This window comes from Notolepis coatsorum (genome assembly GCF_963971535.1).
Source record: "Notolepis coatsorum genome assembly, chromosome: 2".
In the NCBI taxonomy this organism is placed as follows: domain Eukaryota; kingdom Metazoa; phylum Chordata; class Actinopteri; order Aulopiformes; family Paralepididae; genus Notolepis; species Notolepis coatsorum.
The window spans coordinates 82,834,749-82,850,031 of record NC_140166.1 but is presented as its reverse complement, the minus strand read 5'-3'; the positions used below and the strand labels follow the sequence as shown (position 1 = coordinate 82,850,031).

The 15,283-nt window shown below is 44.3% G+C and overlaps 1 protein-coding gene across 2 annotated transcripts in view; it reads left to right on the top strand.

Moving 5' to 3' along the window:
- pde3b (phosphodiesterase 3B) overlaps positions 1 to 15,283 on the top strand; it is a 190,304-nt gene that overhangs the window by 140,763 nt on the left and 34,258 nt on the right. For both annotated transcript variants that reach the window (XR_014619384.1, XM_084307520.1), the window contains exons 4-7: positions 10,934 to 11,085; positions 12,968 to 13,071; positions 13,481 to 13,700; positions 14,769 to 14,860. Coding sequence is in view for 1 of the 2 variants with exons in the window: in XM_084307520.1 (XP_084163646.1) it covers positions 10,934 to 11,085; positions 12,968 to 13,071; positions 13,481 to 13,700; positions 14,769 to 14,860 (568 nt within the window). In the remaining variant the exon portion in view is untranslated. The remainder of the gene's footprint in view (positions 1 to 10,933; positions 11,086 to 12,967; positions 13,072 to 13,480; positions 13,701 to 14,768; positions 14,861 to 15,283) is intronic.

Here is a 15,283-nt window from a genome sequence, read left to right as displayed (position 1 = left end):
CTGGTAGAATAATTTTTGAACAATTTGTATTGGTTGTCGAGTCTCGTAGCCAGGGGTGTAAAGTACTTGAGTAATTGTACTTCGTTACAATACTTAAGTACTGTTTTGGGGGATTTTTTTGTACTTTACTCTACTATTATTAGGTTTGCATACTTGTACTTTTACTCAATTAAATTTCAGAGAAAAAACTCCTTACATTTAAAATGCAGACCTACAAAGTACAAAGTACAAATCTCGCAGGTCCAACTATTTTAATTACCGTAGTATATTTGCTTCATCGATTTCACGAATGCCTTCGACAGAGTTGAACATACAACATTGATGAGAACAATGGAAGAATTCAAAATACCAGTTTCTGACCGAAGAATAATTGCCAACTTATACTGGAGGCAGAAGGCTAATGTTAGAATAGGAAAGGAGAAATCAAGAGACTTCCCGGTGGAGAAGGGTGTAAGACAAGGATGCATCTTGTCCCCTGTACTCTTTAATATGTACAGTGAATCACTGATGAAAAAAGGTCTGAGAGGAGGGAAAGGAGTAAAACTTGGCGAAGAGAACATCACCAATATAAGATACGCTGATGACACTGCTATTGTCTATAACTGTCAAGAAGATCTACAGGACATGATGAATAAGCTGAATGTCGAATGCAAAAACTATGGAATGTCGCTAAACACAAAGAAAACTAAAGTAATGATCATTGAAAAAACACCAGGAACTGTTTGTAAAATACAGGTGGATGGAGAAAAACTTGAACAAGTGAAGGAGTACATGTACCTTGGAAGCTGGATCAGTGAAGGTGGAAGAGCTAACATGGACATTAAGAGAAGAACCGGAATTGCAAAGGGCGCATTCTGGTACCATAAAGAATTATTGAGAAGAAACACAAGTTGGAAAACGAAGACCATGATTTTGGAAACGTATGTTATGTCAGTCTTTTCATACGGAGCAGAAGCATGGACGCTGAATGAAGAGGCAAAGAGGATGATAGACTCTTTTGAAATGTGGACGCTGAGGAAGATGCTGAAGATAACATGGAAGGATAAGATCAAGAATGAGGAGGTACTGAGAAGAGCGGATATGCAAGGAGGACAGCTGCTGGAGAGGTTGAAAAAGAGAAAGATGGAGTTGTGCGGGCATGTTCTGAGAGGATCCAGCGGGGAGATGTTCAAGAAGGTGGTGATGGGGAAGGTGGATGGAAAGAGAGGAAGTGGAAGACCAAGAAGAGCGGAGTGAGAGGCGGAGTCACGGAGTTGGAGAGAAGAATGGGTTGGAGAGTGATAGGCAACCTTCGGAACGAAGAAGCCACCTAATGATGATGATGATTTGTTTCTCTGGCCGAACTAACATTAACGTTATTAATCCCACGGCCACACTTTATTTAAAAACAGCCAATCAATGGAAAATGAACCCGCCCATACCCATGCTGATTGGTCCTTGTGCAAGACTAGAAAGTGGGGGATCTTTGATTAAACACCTGCTATCAGAAGAATAGACGGTCAGAAAAAAAGTTTTTACTTTTACTTTTTAGTACTTAAGTACATTTAAAAGTAGAAACTTTTTGACTTTTACTCAACTGTGTTTTTAGCCAGATACTCTGACTTTTACTAAGATTTTGAGACGGTACCCATACTTTCACTTAAGTATAATTTCTGGGTACTTTTAACACCCCTGCTTGTAGCCAACCGTGGCACCGCCAGAGTGTGCAGGCGGATGTGACATCATGTGACATAGCTAACATGTCAACTTTGCAACCATACATTTAGTTTTTTGGTCATCTGTCATTCATGTTTCCATACACTATGGTATCAATAAATTGTAAAACTGCACAACTTTAAACTTCACTTTTGCCATCAATTATGTTTTGGCCTGATAACTCAAGTTTCCTTTGTTGGTATTGTAGCAAATCACCCTTTCCTTTTGGAGGAAGTTTAGTTTAGTTTAGTTTATTTAGGATCCCCATTAGTTGTTACCACAGTAACAACTACTCTCCCTGGGGTCCTCTCAACTTTGGTGTCCTCCTGTCTAGGGCTGTCTTAAATACTTCGAAGCTTCGTTCGATGGGCATGGGATTCGAATATGAAAATAAAATTAGAATAAATATATATATAAAAAAAAATCTCTCTCTCTATATATATATATATATATATATTTTTTTTTTTTGCAAAATCAACTCTGCCTCTCTTTGTTAACTACAACAAGCAATGCTGTTCGTTATTTAAGATGAGGTCGGACTCGGCACTGACAGATTTGTGTTCATTGTGCTGATTTTATAAAGCCTCAAATGACGGCTTACAATATTTCATGAAAGCAAAGTGTTTAGTTTGTCTAAGATTTAAAAAGGTTTAAACTTTACAGCACTGACAAAGTTGAACAAAGTGCTGTACAAGTCCCACAACATAAAAAAAAATTAATAAAAATGTAATCTCGAAGCTTTGAATTAAAATCTAGTCTCGGCTCCGAAGCTTCGAATTCCAAAAAAATATTCGAAGGTCAGCCCTACTCCTGTCCTCCTGTCCTCCTGTCCTCTTGTCCTCACGTCCTCCTGTCATCCTGTTCTCCTGTCCTCATGTCCTCCTGTCCTCATGTCCTCCTGTCCTCACGTCCTCCTGTCCTCTTGTCCTCATGTCCTCCTGTCCTCCTGTCCTCACGTCCTCCTGTCCTCATGTCCTCACGTCCTCCTGTCCTCCTGTCCTCACGTCCTCATGTCCTCCTGTCCTCCTGTCCTCATGTCCTCACGTCCTCCTGTCCTCCTGTCCTCACGTCCTCCTGTCCTCACGCTCCTCCCGTCCTCCTGTCCTCACATCCTCACATCCTCTTGTCCTCACGTCCTCTTGTCCTCACGTCCTCCTGTCCTCCTGTCCTCCTGTCCTCCTGTCCTCACATCCTCACGTCCTCCCGTCCTCCTGTCCTCTTGTCCTCCTGTCCTCACGTCCTCCTGTCCTCCTGTCCTCACGTCCTCCTGTCCTCCTGTCCTCACGTCCTCACGTCCTCCCGTCCTCCTGTCCTCCTGTCCTCACATCCTCATGTCCTCTTGTCCTCCTGTCCTCATGTCCTCCTGTCCTCACGTCCTCCCAGTCCTCCTGTCCTCACGTCCTCACGTCCTCCTGTCCTCACATCCTCCTGTCCTCCTGTCCTCATGTCCTCCTGTCCTCACGTCCTCCTGTCCTCATGTCCTCCTGTCCTCATGTCCTATTGTCCTCCTGTCCTCATGTCCTCCTGTCCTCACGTCCTATTGTCCTCCTGTCCTCATGTCCTCACGTCCTCCTGTCCTCACGTCCTCCTGTCCTCACGTCCTCATGTCCTCCTGTCCTCATGTCCTCACGTCCTCCTGTCCTCACGTCCTCCTGTCCTCACGTCCTCACGTCCTCATGTCCTCACATCCTCCTGGCCTCCTGTCCTCCTGTCCTCACGTCCTCCTGTCCTCATGTCCTCCTGTCCTCATGTCCTCACGTCCTCCTGTCCTCACGTCCTCCTGTCCTCACGTCCTCCTGTCCTCACGTCCTCATGTCCTCATGTCCTCACGTCCTCCTGTCCTCACGTCCTCCTGTCCTCACGTCCTCCTGTCCTCATGTCCTCCTGTCCTCACGTCCTCCTGTCCTCACGTCGGTGAGGGACGTAAGCCCTCATTGTTTAAATGTTCATTGTCAAAAGCATTAACCTTGACAGAAGAAATTTGTAGACCAAACATCCGTACATGTCTAGTGCCAGGACTAGAGTATATTAACCCTTTCACTACCACACTACAAAGGATTAGCCCTTTCACTACCACACTACAGAAGGTTAACCTTTCACTACCACACTACAAAGGGTTAACCTTTCACTACCACACTACAAAGGGTTAACCCTTTCACTAACACACTAAGTGTGGTCTTTGTGTGTTTTTTTTAACAATAATTTGTGATGCCATCACACAAACTGGCATTTAAACAAAGGGTTACAATTAGAAAATGTATTGAATATGTTTTTTTTTTTTTTTAATAATTTGTGATGCCCATCACAAACACTGGCATTTAAAGGGTACATTTTCAAAAATTCCTGCACCAGAATGCAGGAAATTAAGTGTGGTGGGGGACCCCCACTTAGAAAGTGGCCTGACTGGGGCTATATTTCACACTATATTTCCCAGCCTGAATTATTTCCCCAGTCCGGCCCTGCTTATGTGAGTCAATGGACAACAACATGCTGTGTGTGTGTGTGTGTGTCAGGGTTTCCGTTAGAATATTTTTTTTGCACGTCTGAGTGTCCGGTAGATTTAAATCTACCGGACAAATGGGATCAATTCCGGTCAGAGTTTATTGAGCTTAAAAACAATTGATAGTCCTATATAAAGAATGACATCCTCAAGGCATTTATAATATTTTAACTTAAAACTAGGCTACTTTTGCGTATATGCAGTCATTAATATATTCCAAATAAAATAAGTCCCTCGAGACTTCGTGCTGCTGCCGACTTGAGGTGTCGGTGGGCAGTCTGCCCGACATTAATAAACAGTAGTCTGTTATACTCACATTTTTATGAGCTAACGAATTCCGTTATATTGGACATTTGTATTAATTATATCAAGCGAAGAACTGAGAAATTTGGCAGAGAGAGACGGCAACATTATCGTGGGTTTGCGTGATGTATATCTCCACCTCCCAACGACTTGGTGCTGGTCATAATGTCCGGTGAAAATAATTCCCTCTAAGCACAATTTGATTATTTGAATTGTATTAAAATAGGCTAAAATTAAATAGCCCATGCGATGAACGAAACAATCATTACATTTGTTTCATCGTTGCTTCACCAAGCAGGTCTAACGATGTTGTCAGCGGGAGCTTGCTGCTAGATTTGCGAGAAGCATGCAGCTGCAGACCTGCAGAGCAGCAGTGTTTTCAGGTCCGGTCTGGGGACCGCTCAGCAGCGCCCCCCACCCAACAGCTGAATTGCCAATGGCTGAATTGGAGTACTGCACTGTGCCGGCAAGGCTGGTGGGTTCTGTGGCTCTGCAGCTGCATGCTGCTCGCAAACCCAGCACTAAGCTCTCATCGTTAGACCTGCTTGGTGAAGCAACGATGAAACAAATGTAATGATTGTTTCGTTCATCGCATAGGCTATTTAATTTTAGCCTATTTTAATACAATTCAAATAATCAAATTGTGCTTAGAGGGAATTATTTTCACCGGACATTATGACCGGAGAGATTAAATATGTCGGACTTCAACAGATTTTGCCGGTCAAATACCGGTAATTACCGGCTAACGGAAACCCTGGTGTGTGTGTGTGTGTGTGTGTGTGTGTGTGTGTGTGTGTATAGTGTGTGTGAGAGAATGAAGGACACTTGCTTGCTGTTTGAGAGAGAGAGAGAGAGAGAGAGAGAGAGAGAGAGAGAGAGAGAGAGAGAGAGAGAGAGAGAGAGAGAGAGAGAGAGAGAGAGAGAGAGAGAGAGAGAGAGAGAGAGAGAGAGAGAGAGAGAGAGAGAGAGAGAGAGAGAGAGAGAGAGAGAGAGAGAGAGAGAGAGAGAGAGAGAGAGAGAGAATATTAAGTACATTTGCTGAAATACAGTTGTTCTTAATTTTCTCACTTGCTATGTGAGAATGTTAGTTATTATGTTCTCAATGCCCCTTGTGTGGAAGAGTTTGCTAGTTCTAGTGCTACCCCTTTGTACATTGTGGCTGTGGCTGACAAAAGTTAACAATAAATAATGGTATTAGGAATACATTTGCCTCCTGCGTGAACTGTGCATAGCTGAATAGACTGTATTTTAACGTCGGCCATATGGTGGTACTTGGAGAGCCAGCTACGTTCTCAGGTGGTACTTGGTGTAAAAAGGTTGAGAACCACTGATACAGTATAGGCACGTATGTGTATGTCTGACATCTCCGAGGGGCCAGATTCGACTGAGATGAGAAGCGCAGGGCGGACCGTGAGGTAATGCAGGAATGCGCTGCGGTTGCAGTGTGCGCTCATTCTGCATCTCGTTTACAAAAGGCTGTTGCTAATTACGCAATCAGAGCGGGGGACCCTCCCTCTGGTCCCATTGTGCATGTGAAGTAAGTCGTAAAAAAGAAAGAAAAAAAAAAAAGCTCACTAATTGGTCATAGGAGTTCCCGCTCGCGACCCTCAGGGCGGGAAGCGTTTCAATGTGGCCAAAGATGAAAGCTGACGATAGCACCCCATTAGCCTCCGGTGACATTAGCCTACTGTTAGCCTCCGGTGACATTAGCCTACTGTTAGCCTCCGGTGACATTAGCCTACTGTTAGCCTCCGGTGATGTTAGCCCCCTGTTAGCCTCCGGTGACGTTAGCCTACTGTTAGCCTCCGGTGACGTTAGCCTAGGGTGACCAAACGTCCTCTTTTGCCCGGACATGTCCTCTTTTCACGCCCTGTCCGGGGCGTCCGGGGGGGGGGGTTATAAATTCATGGAAATGTCCGGGGTTTCATTGTTTTTCAGTTTCACGGCCCTTTGCGAGCATCTGAAGGCTCAGGACTGCATTTTTCGCAGAACATATAAATTACCGAATTGAAGAGCTATTTGTTGCCGTTCGAATGCCATCTGAATCGCACAAATCCGTGCCTTGGTTCTCGAGTTACATGCCGATATGTCAGGCGTGCGACTTGCGCCAGCTTATCACCCCCGACTCCCGGAGAAGCATGCAGCTGCAGAGTCGCAGAGCCAGCGGCGCTCTCAGGGCCGCGCGCTGACGGCCGTGCTGTGAGGGCCGCTCAGCAGCGCCACCCACCCAATGGCTGAATTGGAGTATTGCACTGTGCGGGCACAGCTGTGAGATCCGCGCGAGGCCAGAGGATGTACTGTATGAGTAAATTAACTATACTTTTGCTCACACAATATCTTTGAATGAATGCGTTTATTTATTTCGAACATAAATTGAAAATAAATAATAATAAAAAACAAGTAATAAACAGATTAAAAAACAAACAAGCAGGAGTATAGGATGAAGTGTAAACGTATGTATTCCTACTAGTGGTCTGCAAGGGCCTTGAAATAAAGCCCGAGCCCTGCCCGAGCCCGTGAACTTCAGGCCCTGCCCGAAAATAAGCCCGACTGTTAATAATATTTTAAGCCCTAGCCCGCGTGAAAACCCGAAACAAATTATTATTATTATTAAAATATATATATTTTTTGTATTTGTTTTAAATATTCGAAACACGGTTTTATATGAACGTAATAAATAAACAAAACTAAGAAGCATTTACATAGCCTGTTTCGCTATTATTAGAATGCCGTCTCTCCCAGTGCTCGCTTATAGACTGACTCACACATCAGCCTCGTAAAACGTATTGAAGGCTATAGAATCTTCTTTGACACACACACACACACGACACACAATAGCCTACTCAGTCAAACAAACAGAAAACAGAAATCAGATTTCGAGCAGAGCAACGTAATGAAAAGCACAACAAAACAGGTAGCGACCCAGCAAATAATAAACATCACTCACCACGACGTCAGCAACGAGTTGAACACCGTTAACAAAAACTTCGCCAACCGGCTACATACATCCCAAGAACAAATTAAAACGTTCGCCAACTGGCTATATTCCAACACAACCAATCGAGTTGAACTTGTCCCCTGAGTTCTCCCTGCGCGCTGTGGTAATTATATCCAAATGTTTCTCTGGCGCAAAAGAGAAAACGAATCTTAAGGAAAACGAAGGTTATCCTATAACCCTAGTTATATGAAAAAAAATAACGGCGGTGCCTGGGCCCGACCGAGCCCGAATGATTTATTAAAAAAAAAAACTACCCAGCCCGAACCCGTCGGGCCTGGGCAAGGTTGCAGTGCACTAATTCCTACCCCCTTGATTGATTGATTGATTGATTGATTGATTGAAAACTTTATTAACAGATTGCAGAATGGGTACAATACAGTACGGCTCAATACATACAATTGTTAAGGGGATGCAGACCAGAGAAAGACTTTCGTCTTGTTTACATCAGGGTCCCCCATTTTCAATTCATCATAACATATGACATACATGAGATACAGATAGACAGTATTCAGTATACCGTCACACTCTATTATCTTATGCAACTCATATTCACTCCACAAACTGAAATATACATACATTGTTGAATGAACAGCCTGTTTCTTGAAGTTAGACTCTCCTCTAAATTGTAACCCCCCTCTCTATAACAGAATTTTTGGATGTTACCCGGGAGTGAATTGTTTCGTGCTTTAAACATGATTTGTGCAGTCTTAAATTCAGCCAGGTCCCAGAGTTTCATGGCATGTGATTTAAAAAATAGTGTGTTTGTGTGTTCCAGATATCCTACCTTATTGATAATCAAAGCTCGACAACACACATTAATGTCCCTTCAGGTTATGGATTTGCGGTGTTTTCCAGCTTATACAAAAAATATATATTATTTTGGAATATTTCAACTACTACACAAAAACGTGAGTACACAAGTTCAACCCATGTTCAGCCCTATGTTACTCATTAGCACTAAAAGTGATTTTTCTTTATTGTGTACAAAACTTCAGAATGTTATCTTTCAAAAGAGACCAGGCTTATGCATGTGCTATAAGCATAAAGTATAAAGATAAGCTTTGCAAAAAAAGTATGCAGTCCTCAAGTTCAAGTAAAATAAAAATTGCCACTTTTCTGGGTACATGTTTCCAAGCATATGTTAAAACAATAAGGCATCTTTGAGTAAACTTTGAGTAGAGATTCAAGGTTCAAGAGGTTTATTCATCACATACAGTACAGTACACAAGACATAGTGAAATGAAGGTGGCCATGCCTGCTTCGATTGTGCAAAGTATCATTAAGTATCTCGAGGCTGGGGCCAGCATGTCCTCTTTTTTGGAAATCAAAATATGGTCACCCTACGTTAGCCTCCGGTGACATTAGCCCCCTTTTAGCCTCCGGTGACGTTAGCCCCCTGTTAGCCTCCGGTGACGTTAGCCCCCTGTTAGCCTCCGGTGACGTTAGCCCCCTGTTAGCCTCCGGTGACGTCAGCCCCCTGTTAGCCTCCGGTGACATTAGCCTACTGTTAGCCTCCGGTGACATTAGCCTACTGTTAGCCTCCGGTGACATTAGCCTACTGTTAGCCTCCGGTGATGTTAGCCCCCTGTTAGCCTCCGGTGACATTAGCCTACTGTTAGCCTCCGGTGACATTAGCCTACTGTTAGCCTCTGGTGATGTTAGCCCCCTGTTAGCCTCCGGTGACGTTAGCCTACTGTTAGCCTCCGGTGACGTTAGCCTACTGTTAGCCTCCAGTGACATTAGCCCCCTGTTAGCCTCCGGTGACGTTAGCCCCCTGTTAGCCTCCGGTGACGTTAGCCCCCTGTTAGCCTCCGGTGACGTTAGGCCCCTGTTAGCCTCCGGTGACGTTAGCCCCCTGTTAGCCTCCGGGACGTGTTCAGGGAGAAAGAAACCACTTTCTCTGAGGTCGGCCGTCATCCTTGTCGCTGCTCAGGCGGATATCCTCATAAAGTGTTTACTGTCTGTTTGATATTAGGGTTGTTAACGCATTCAGCGCCAGAGAGCGCTGTTTACTGTTACTGTTGAAAGGCCAGAGCTTTAAAGTATAGGAATACGTGGCGGTGTTTGCAGGGCTAAAACTATGTTATATATTATAGCTATGGATATAATAATATTGCCCATTTGACATCACCTATCTATCGTTCAATATGATTTTTTCTTTTTTTTTATCCCCGTTTTATGTCTCTATAGTTTTAGAATAATCCTGTCTAATCCCAGAAAACTACGCTATGCAGCAATACGTGCAATTCCCTAAAAACATTTTGAAAAACTTTCAAAAAATCACATCTATATTATCGGTATTATGTTTCATCATGAATGCATGAAAGGGGGGGGGGGGGGGTGGGTAGTTGTTTTATGCTTTGATCGTCACCAACGGAATACGTTACACAGTACATTACACACATGCGCTCCGATCGCAATGAAGGAATTATTGGATCAGTTAATCAATTGGGCCTACAACAGTGAGTGTCCCTACCTGACCCCCCATTGTTGAAACACACATGCAATGAGTGTCGTGGCCTTGTTTCATCATCCCGGTATCACAGGTTACAATAAAGTAGTTAAATAAAACTATGCTTTATTATAGATCAGGGGAGATAATTTCATAACATGCTCTCGACCAATCATGTCCCTGGATCACACCTATCCATTTTATGAGCAGCCTTGGCCCTTAACTGACATCATAAACAGTGGTAATATCAAGATAAACATATCCAAACATCTGATATTATAAACAACAATAAAGAAGCCTTATCTTCATTCAACTGAAACAACCTCTTAATAAGTATGTAAACTGACCGTGCGTATGGGCCTACTCTTGATATAATCGCCTGTAATAGCCGGTCATTAGTCTGCAGTCATAAATGGATTATAAATCAAAAACTGTTCTTTGATAGAGAGGGGGGTTATAATCTGTCGGGAGAACTCAACTTGAAAATTCTTAGTGTACGTACTACCAGGAGAAGACATTGCATTTCAATATGTGGAGTGAAACTGTGGAACAGTCTCAAAGTTATAAAGAAATTATTTTCATGAGGTACAGGGATGAAGAAGGGAGTTGACATTCACAGGTGTTTACATTTCTATTTAATTTTCTTCATGTTTTACATATATATTTTTTTATGTTTTACATATTTGTATATATATATATATATATATATATATATATATATATATATATTTGTTTTGTAAGGATTTAAATGAAGGAATTACATTCATTTTGAGTAGTGGAAAAGGGGTAGGATTTAAATACGTGTATACTTCTTCCTACTCCTGTAAATTCAGTTATGTTCTTTAAAAATAATTTCAATTAATTTGATTGCTAGAGATGAATGATGTGTTTTTGTTATTTAGTTTTATCTACATGTTCGAAATAAAGATTTCAAATCAAACCAGTCGCCGCTGCACCGTGAACCCGAGTCCCTCTTTGCCCACAGGGCCTGAGTAGCAGGAGCAGCCTGCCCACCCCCCAGCTGCGACGGAGCTCCGCCTCCTCTCCTCTGGCTCCGCCCCTCGACTCCGCCTCCTCGCGGTGGGAACGCACCGGTGGGAAGAGAACCCCCCCCCACCCCGACCTCAACCTGAGCAGGTACCGACGACACGACTGTAAACCTCTGCTAAATGTGAAAAAGCTCAAAACACAACCCTCTGCCTTAACTCTGGCTGATACCGCTCCCTGCCGCGCCGTGGAGGTTGAGAGCGAGGTTAAAACGGACGATTCACCGTCGTTAAAACGTAGGTTTTATTCACATAACGGTTCTTGAAGGGTTTGACTTGGAAGATGTAAAATGACCTTTTTGGATACAGATCAGTGTTATATCATGTTACAAATCTAAACAAAATGTTTTACAGCCTCACAAGTCATTTTCAAAAAATTCACATCTGTCTGTCACATGCCATTTCAGACTGAAAAATACCTCCATTCCAATAAATGTGTAAGCAAAGCGGTGGGGTGACGGTGTTTCAATGAATCGCAGATTGTGCCTTTTAACTTTACACAAAAAAGGGAGGTAGGGACCGCACTCTGAATATCGTTGTTTTTTATTTTCAAAGGACACAAAACGTTTTCAGCCATCCGGCCTTCATCAGTGTGTAAATGACAACTGTGACAAACATAACTTAAGTAGGCTGTACTTGACACCAGGTGGGAACAATCGGCAATCAGTTAACAGTTAACAGGCTAGGTTGACGTCATGATTGGTAGCAGGGCTAGATTTACAAGTAGAATACATAATATCACAATATCACAATATCACATAAATGTGTATGATGGTAATATATGAAAACACCAAATTGATACATATTACAATATTTACAGACCTGTATGGAAATAAAAAAAAGGCAGTACATTGGGGTGCATCAGGTTGTTAAACAGTTCATTAAACAGTGTACTAGTTTTTCTCTCTCATACAGTAGATAACTTAGGGTAGCATCTATAGGAATGGAGCCAAAAATGGACTCTTCATTCATCCCAGATGGAATACATCGATTTGAGCCGATGTCAATACAATATATAATTTAATTTACAACTCTGTATGGAACAAAAAACAGTACATTGGGGGTATCAGGTTACACCTCACAACCTCAGTAAAGAGCCCCGGAAAACACAATAGGACCATTACCGTGTCATTACAGACACGGTACACGGGGCACAGTTCACGACCTTTGACCTTTGTGATCCCGTTGACCCAACGGTGACCCGATCAGCAGATCCCTGTCATCACCGCCGCGACCACAGCAAGTGTAGTCTCTCTACTCGCCACAGGGCGGCAGTGGCGCTCTAGCTGCTGTTCTGCCTTGGCTATCCAGAGGCATGGCATTCCTTCTGTGGTGGACGGTGCCAGATGACTCATTTGATATATGGGGATGTTAGGCCTCTGCGTGGAGTATGCAGCGTTGTAGCCGATCACTGGCAGAATGTTGTGGAGTGTTACATTTGGCAAAAAGGACCGCATTTAAGAAGAATGTGTCTCGTACTCGAGCGAGCGAGCCTGCAAAGCGGTGCATCCGGGAAGGTCATGGCGTTTTCGAGCAATTTCAGTGATGTGTAAAAAGTAGTGCTGTCAATAGAAAAAAAATTAACTAATTAATCTCACAATTTTCTGTAATTCATCTAGATTAATCTAGATAAAAAATTGCATTTTTCTACCTAAGACCGAAGTTTGTAACAGATATTTACTTGAGTAAAATCATGGAAATAATGTAAAATCAACACAAAGAAAGTATATTTAGATTCAAAGACTATTTTAAATAGCTTTCAACAAATGTTCAACAAAACCATCAACATTGACTCAGCTAGACCGCTTTCTTATATTATATTGAAAAATGTTCACTCCATAGATTAATCTAGATAACTTTTTTTTAACGCTTTAAATCATTTAAATGAATCTCCAGAGTTAAAGCATACATTTTGACAGCTCTAGTAAAAAGCCAATATTGTCAATTGTAGCGTTGCGTGTTTGTGTTTCCAGCTCGGGGTCCCTGTCCCAAGGTCCCAATGCCAACCTGCTGAGCATCCCCAAGCAGAGGTCCTCCTCCGTCACCCTCACCTACCACGCCAGCTCCCGGAGAGCAGGTGAGGCCCCAGAGACCCTAGATCCCAAAGAGACACCGCACTTTGATTGACTGCTCAATGTTGATTCAACGTCACAGCCTCTTTCCTTTCCTGTGTCTATACCCCCCCCCCCCCCCGTGGACTCCCTGATACAGTACTAATAATTAGGAGCCATCTCCCTGATCTTTATTCTCTTTTGCTAAAATCTTCAATTCTATATGTGCTTAGTTTCCCTTTGTGGGAATTTTAAATGTACGTATTATTTGTTTGCTTATGATCTATATTGTTCGTTAGGATTAGAATTCTTGCTTGTTTTTATTCGTTTTTCTCTGAACTTCTACTTTGTATGTTTTTGTAAGTCGGACCCTCGGGTCCACTAGTCTAGGATCCTACTAAACTAAAGTAAACTGAACTAAACTCTCCCCCCCAGGTGCTTCTCCCAGCCTTAGCCCAATGAACTCCCCCGGCCACAGCCCTCTGGGAGCGGCTACGAGCTCCCTGGTCACCCGCTCGCCCGTGGAGTTCCCCGACACGGCCGACTTCCTGACGAAGCCCAGCATCAGCCTGAACCTGCACAAGCCCATGGGATACACCCTCAGCTCGCCGGATTTCCAGGCCTTCCGCAGCGCTCCCATTCCTCTCTGTACCAGGTACGGCCTTCCGCAGCGCTCCCATTCCTCTCTGTACCAGGTACGGCCTTCCGCAGCGCTCCCATTCCTCTCTGTACCAGGTCGGCCTTCCGCAGCGCTCCCATTCCTCTCTGTACCAGGTCGGCCTTCCGCAGCGCTCCCATTCCTCTCTGTACCAGGTACGGCCTTCCGCAGCGCTCCCATTCCTCTCTGTACCAGGTACGGCCTTCCGCAGCGCTCCCATTCCTCTCTGTACCAGGTACGGCCTTCCGCAGCGCTCCCATTCCTCTCTGTACCAGGTACGGCCTTCCGCAGCGCTCCCATTCCTCTCTGTACCAGGTACGGCCTTCCGCAGCGCTCCCATTCCTCTCTGTACCAGGTACGGGCTTCCGCAGCGCTCCCATTCCTCTCTGTACCAGGTACGGCCTTCCGCAGCGCTCCCATTCCTCTCTGTACCAGGTACGGCCTTCCGCAGCGCTCCCATTCCTCTCTGTACCAGGTACGGGCTTCCGCAGCGCTCCCACTCCTCTCTGTACCAGGTACGGGCTTCCGCAGCGCTCCCATTCCTCTCTGTACCAGGTACGGGCTTCCGCAGCGCTCCCATTCCTCTCTGTACCAGGTACGGGCTTCCGCAACGCTCTTACGATAAACGTCTTCCCGCCGAAATGTTTTTTTTTGCATGTCTTTGTGGTTAAAGGTAGAATCTGTAATGTCGCCAAAACAATGACCTCTAGGCGAAAGACCCCCATTTTGGTGTTGCACTTTTTGTTTACATTTTGTTACGTTTTAGTCCAAGGTTGTGTGTGATACACAGGAGGACGAAGAGGCAACGTCCGCTCTATGTTTTAAAGCGCTTTTGAGTGTCTAGAAAAGTGTAGCATGGATGCAGTCCTTCATTCAGTCATTCGCCTGTCCAGTGGAGGCGTGCGCTCTCTCCCTGAGCTCCAAGTAGCTACAATAGCAGCGACCCGTGAAGTGACCACCCGACACGGACAGTAAGTGCCTCCCCGTCGCAGGTGTCTTGGACAGAGATTCGATAGCCCGTAGTTGAGTCAAGTTTCCGTTTGCGTCTCCTTCTGTCCGCTGCAGCTGCGGTCGTCAGGTACTGAAGGGAGCGTCCGGCGGGGAGGCGGGAGACGGCCACCATCCTCACGGCACAGAGGCCCAGCGCAGGCGCTCAGGTACGCAGCAACGCAGGTCTCCACTTTGACTGTCACACTTTGAACCCCTGGGTGGGGGTTGTGGGATCACTCACAATGTATAATTGTATGAAGCAAATGTGTAAAAGATCAAAGGCGCAATCGGAGATCAAAGTGTGTATAGTGTTGAGGAATCCCCTTTTGGTTGCCTCCAAACGAGAGCTTAAATGTGAGACCAACCACGCCCCTCTATATTTGCAGTGTCCCCTTCTCTCCCTCCCTCAGTGTCTCCCAGATGGCCACGATGAGAGCACTCCTCTTAGCCCAAGCTCATTTCATCTACTGTATATGCACTTTATTATATGTATATATATTTTCACTATTAAACCTATATTAATCAATAAATAAAGTCCCAGTCCAGATTTTATTTGAGCATAAAACGTGGGGCATAAATTATTCACATTC